This window comes from Gossypium hirsutum, chromosome D11 (genome assembly GCF_007990345.1).
Source record: "Gossypium hirsutum isolate 1008001.06 chromosome D11, Gossypium_hirsutum_v2.1, whole genome shotgun sequence".
Taxonomy (NCBI): Eukaryota; Viridiplantae; Streptophyta; class Magnoliopsida; order Malvales; family Malvaceae; genus Gossypium; species Gossypium hirsutum.
The window spans coordinates 10622127-10628528 of record NC_053447.1 but is presented as its reverse complement, the minus strand read 5'-3'; the positions used below and the strand labels follow the sequence as shown (position 1 = coordinate 10628528).

The following is a 6402-nucleotide window of genomic DNA, read 5'->3' as shown; positions in this document are numbered from 1 at the left end:
TCCAACTAATTTGTACTTTTACTTAAGCATTATTTTACAATAATCAAAATTTTATAACATTTATATACAATAATATACCATAATATTCATGAAATTTTCATAACAAAATATTGAATTTAGCCATATGAACTTACCAGGCTAAACTGCAGAAATACCAAGATTTAGGGGCATTTTGGTAATTTTATATTTTTCTCGATTTTCCTCCAGATCTTAATCTGTAGCAAAAATATGAAAACCAGCTTGAGCACTCTCCCTTCCCTGTTTGAACCAAAAATATGAAGAAGAAATGTCTAGAAATTCTTTTAAATTCAATTTGTCTTATTTAATTTCAAATTATTTACCATTTTGCCATTTAATGGCTTTATTTTATTATTTTCTTCTCTTATGCTGTCTCATCCTTTTTCCTTTAGGCAAAATTGCTATTTAGATCATTCTTTATTTATTAATCATTCCATTTAATCATTTAGTTATTATAATTAGCAAATTTTGCATATTTTTCAATTTAGTCCTTTTTAATTATTTGACTACCAAAACAATAAAATTTTTCAACGAAATTTTAATACTACCTTATTGACACTCTGTAAATATTTATAAAAATATTTACGGCTCGGTTTATAGAAACAAGGTCCCGATACCTTATTTTCTAAAACCATTTAATCGAATAAATCATTATAAAGCACAAATTACTAATTCAAAAACCTTTCTAAAATCATATTTGACTCGTAAATATTAAATAATAAAATGTACGAGCTTAATCGCCAGATTTGGTGGCCTCGAACCACTATTTTTTACATCACTAAAAATCAGGATGTTACATCAATATTCTTACCACTAAATTCATAATGAATTTAGCAAGTAAAACCACGAGACAAGGTTTTATTAACAAAATAGCACGCACACATTAATATTATCACAAGAACAAATTAAGTGCCTAAAACTCTCAATACATTTACCTATGCAAGTCTCTTAAATGTATGAAATTAATATTGAGACTTGCTTACACACTAATATTATCATGTACTTCAATGTTGAGTGGTCCATATAGACATAAACTCAGTTTGACATCAGATACAATATGAATTTCTCACATGAAAATACAACTGCTAACATTTCTTTCTCCTTGGTAGTGTAATTGCATTGAGTTGGATTAAGTGTCTTACTTGCGTAATGAATAACGTGAAATACCTTGTTTTTGTCTTGTCCCAATACTACTCCAAATGCATGATCACTTGCATCGAACATAATAACAAAAGGCTTTGTCCAATTAGGGCTAGTTATGATGGTTGTGATGTCCACGAAACTAACTAAAAGTTTGAGTAAGGCAAGTGCACCTATCAATTAATAGTATAGCTACGGTGAACGATTCCCACGAGGACTATAAGTACTAGTAATTACCGTCTTTCTATTATTTAACTAAATAATTCGAGTGATCAATTAAAAATAGTACCCATGAAAGAATCCGCCTAGATTTCATCTGTCACTACTAATCTAAATTGCGCAATTCCTTTACTTAGTATCTTGATCCATAGAAATCCTTAAATTATGGATTCCTCAATTAGATTTGACTCTAATCTAGTAGATTTATGTCGTCCTATTTCTAGGATTCCATGCAACTTCAGTCAATTGCTCAAAATCTAATCTTAAACAGGTTTTATTCAACCACTGGTTGAAGAACATCAAACATGGATCAATAATTTAGAAATATCAAACAAAGAATTAAGTACACATAATTGAGAATAATATTTAAGTATTTATTGCGTAAAATAAAAATCAAAAGACAAAATTCATCATAGGGTTCATCTCCCCTAGGTATTTAGAAAATTAGTTCCTGCTTGAAAATAGAAACATCCAAGACACAATATAATCGAAAGAAATAAAGAACTCATGATAATCTCCTAAGAAATCAACTGGGAATCTTCAATCTTGACAAAAATTTGCTTCATGATCGGCTTCAATGGTGTTTTTCGAGTTGTTTTCTTGAATATTCTATGACGACTCCCTTCTATTTTCTTCTTTTTGTCATATATATACGTCTTAGAATGCTCGAAAAACCTAAAAATTATGTTTTTTTCTCTATTCAGTGTACAAATTCGCGCAATCAACATAGCCTAACACATGGCTGTGTGGTAGCCCGAGTGGGTCAAACGGTTGTGTGGAATGGGTCAGCCCATGTGGCTCTTGTAGCTTGCTCTGATTTTTTGATTTTTACACTTTTTTTGCTCTTTTTGCTCCCAAATTCTCTACTAGGCATAAAAACATGACTTTAAAGGATTAGAGGCATAAAATTCACAATTAACATTGAATAATCACCCAAAAAAGCCTTAAAAACAAGGTTAAAATATGTTACTTTTAGCACTTATCAGGGTGCGAAGACTAATTTCTAGTTTAGAATGTCGAAAGCCTCGATGCATTTTTCGTTGAAATCGAAAGGGACATCTTTCTACAATAGTTGGCTCAACGATTTTAAGACTTGTGCAAAGTCTTTTATGAATCGTCTATAAAAGTCGGCGTGTCTTAAGAAATTTCTCACTCTTCAAACATTTGTTGGGTATGTTAGCTTCTCCATCACTTCAATCTTGGCTTTATCAACCTTCAAACCTTTTTTGGAAATATGATGTCCGAGAACAATTCCTTATTTTACAATAAAACTTTATTTTCCTTATTGAGCACCAAATTAGTTTCTTCACATCTTTTTAGAACTCGTTCAAGATTGTGTAGACATTCTATGAATGAATCTCCATAAACAAAAAAAATCATCCATGAATATGTCTAATCCTTCTTCTAACATGTCTGCAAAAATTGCAGTCAGACAACACATGAATGTAGCTGGAGTGTTGCATAGTCCAAACGACATCCTTCGAAAAACATACATTCCAAAAGGACATGTAAACATATTCTTTTCCTGATTACCCGGATGGATAGGGATTTGATGATATCCATAGGAATTTCTTACCTACCCATCTGGTCAAGAATTTGGTCTATAAATGGCAGTGGAAAGTGATGCTTTTTAGTTGTGTTATTATTTTTCTTGTAGTCAAAACATACCCTCCATCTTGTAACTGTCCAAGTAGGAATCAATTCATTCTTCTCGTTTGTCACGATTGTCATTCCTCTCTTTTTTTTGGAACATTTTGTGTTGGCCTCACCCATTTGCTATCATAGATGAGGTAGACAATTCTTGCATCCCAACACTTTATCAGTTTCTTCTTGACCACCTTCTTCATTGTTGGATTAAGACATCACTGAATGTTGACCACTAGATTTTTTCCTTCATCCAATCTTATTTTATGCTGATATAAAATTGGATTGATTCCTTTAATGTTTGCAATTTTCCACCCAATAGATTTTTATGAGCATTGAGTACATCCAAGAGTGTTTTCTACTATTCCACCGATAAGCCTTGTGCAATGACTACTGGTAAAGTGTTATTATCACCCAAATACCCGCATTTTAAGTGTGCGAGAAAGGGGTTTTAATTCCAACACAGGTGGTTTGATAATTGACAGAGTCATCTTGGCTGAAAGATTATCTGATTGGTGTAGAGGTTTTTTATATTGTCTTTTCCAGTCCAGTTGATAGATGTGTTTTAATTGCTTTTCGAGCAGTTTCTCAAAAAATTCGTCTTCTAGGGTTTCTTCAAAATTTGAAGTGCAATCTTCATCTTCGCTCAATTGTTCTTCCATGTCTTCCTCGTTGTCTTCTTTCGTCTCATCAGTTCTCATTACTTCTTCTATCAATTCTATTTCTTTGATTTTTCTCCAAGTATAATCATTACTGCTTACTATTTCAAGGTGCATAACAATTTCCTAAGCAGTTTTTGACCAAACACTTCCTCTAACCATTACATCAAACTATTCTTTGCTCTTCTGATCTAAACCTACATAAAAGTGTTGTAATTGAATGACTGTATTAATTCCATCCTCTAGAGCATTTTGCACAATTATTTTGAATCTATCTCATGTTTGACCAAGCATTTCGATGGGACTTTGTTTAAATTGCAATAGCTCATCATTTGTCTTTAACATCACAAGCATGGGTATAATCCTTAGTAAGAATCATTGCAAAAAATCTTCCCATGTTGTAATAGTTCCCGGAGGCAACGCTTCTAACCATTCTTGAATCTGGCCTCCAAGGGCAAAAGGGATCAGCAGTAACTTGATTGCTTCTTCTGAAACTCCAACATAGCCTACCATGATACATATTTGTTCAAACTGTCTCGGAAAAGCTACATGGTCCATGGTTGAGTCGTCATTAAACTGCTTATTAGTTGTTAACCATGTCAATAAGGAGGGGTTAATCTCAAATAGAATTGTATTCATTACTGGTCGGGCAATACTAGGCTTTAACTATATTCAGAGTTCTTGTTAGGATGACAAAATCTAAATTGCTCTATAAATTTTGTAGTACTCTACTCTAAATAAGAGGGTTTTCTTTTAAATGGTAGGTCAGCAAAATTGAATAAGGAAGTTGTGGTAAATGTTTGCTCTGCTCTATCCATCTTTGACTCTTTAAATTACCATTTTACCCCTATAATATCTAATAAAAATGTTTCTAGACTAAAATTTTAAAATCTAATAAATAAAAGATAAATAACATGAGTTTTTGGTATGTTCTTATAATCTTTGTTTTATGATATTTTTTAATTATTGTTATAATTATAGTTTTATTGAAAAAAGAACTTCACTTTACCATATTAAGTTCTTATTATCTATTATGATCATTTTTAAATTATTTAAATAATTTAAATTCCAAAAGAATTTAATAAATACGTTGCAAATTAATCTAAATATATTAGGAAGGGATGAGTTGAATATAATTTAAGTAAAATGAAGTATATATTTATCTTATTTCTATTAATATTTTTATTATCTAGTGTATATAACATATATCATATATATATTTTTAATTTTCAAATATCTTAAGTACATAATTAAATGTTTTCAATAATAAATATATATTACATAATTTATTTATTGTTTTTAAATACATGTACCTTTTTTGCATTTCTAAACTAACAATTACATCTATGATATATATAAAAGCACGTGTTTTAAAAAAAATTTGGATTTACGAAAATATCATTTATTATATGATAATAATAAAATTAATATTAATTAATATGATAATATGTCAATGTGAAATTAATTAATATGGCCATATCTTTTAAAATTTCTACTAAAAAAATAGCATAATATATTAGAGTGATTCTATTTTAGTCACCAAACAAAAACAATTTTCAATTTCATCATTAATATTTTCAACAATTGGTTTTTTTAATCGCTTTTCCATTAAATAATTAAAGAACGCTGACATGGCCTATTTTATTGGCCTAATCACAAACTTTTAATAAGTTGTTCCTTTAAAAGTGGACCATGTCGAGACCAATGGTCAAGGTGTTGCTAATGATCTTTCCAAGCATTGCATCCATCTTTTTCATCGGCGATTCGAGCTTAGCCTGTTTGAATGCATTGTCACAGCCTAGTATGTTTTCCACATTAGCGCCTAGCTCTGTGCTCAACTGGACAAGGTTACGATTGGAGATAGCTTCAAAGGATTTCTGATCACTGTTAAGAATGTTATTGTAGACGTCGATGCATGTTTGAAGGATGGGAACAACATTCTTAGGTGTAGTAGGGTCCATTGAGAGCTTTGTAACCTCAGCTAATGCATCTTTGGTCTGGTTATCCATTGCTTCAATCCCAGCTTTAAGGACAGAAAGAGGCTCAATAGGAGTTTTCTCATCTAGGAATGGCATAGTTGCTATTATACATTCGACGGGGTGATCAGTGTTCCCACAAATTTGCTGAAGGGCAGGGTTGACACCGCTAGGTAGTATGCTTAATAAATTGTCAATACTTTCCAATGTTATACCATCAAATGCAAATGGAGATGGTGATTCAGACATAACCTCAATCATATCATAAAGTTCTGAAGAAGTAGGGCTAGAAGCGTCAGAAAGGGATGGAGGCGCATTGGTAGAGGTTGAGAAGGACAAGAGACAAGCGAAAGAGATAAGTGCAAGGATGAAATGGTTGATCCCCATGGCCCCTTCTCTTCTCCTCTCTTGGACCAAAGCAACACAATAAATTAAAGGTAAGAGGGTTTGGTGTGTTAGGGAGTTGAAATTAGTGCAAAATTTATAGTGTTTTCTAGGCATGTATTGTGGATGGTAATTATGCCACACAATCTAATTTTAGCATATAGTTAGTTTTACACCTATTTTAATGGTTGAAGTTCACTTTTATCAATTTTCCTTCACATAAATTAGAGAAATTGGAAGTATAAAACAAGAAATATATAAATTAATGGTAATATGTAGGTTTAGACATTTAAGAATATGAGACTTTATTTAAATTTGGAAATGTTGAAATTAGTGAATAAAATAAAAATAAAAATTCCAAG

General features: G+C 31.3%; 1 protein-coding gene across 1 annotated transcript; it reads right to left on the bottom strand.

The window, feature by feature from the left end:
• Window positions 1-4055: 4055 nt before the first annotated feature.
• Window positions 4056-6043, bottom strand: LOC107911278 (uncharacterized). The gene is made up of 2 exons (XM_016839148.2): window positions 5383-6043; window positions 4056-4186 (listed from the first exon to the last, which is right to left on the bottom strand). Exons 1-2 carry the CDS (start codon window positions 6041-6043, stop codon window positions 4056-4058), a joined length of 792 nt encoding a protein of 263 aa, XP_016694637.2.
• Between the last annotated feature and the right edge of the window lie 359 nt (window positions 6044-6402).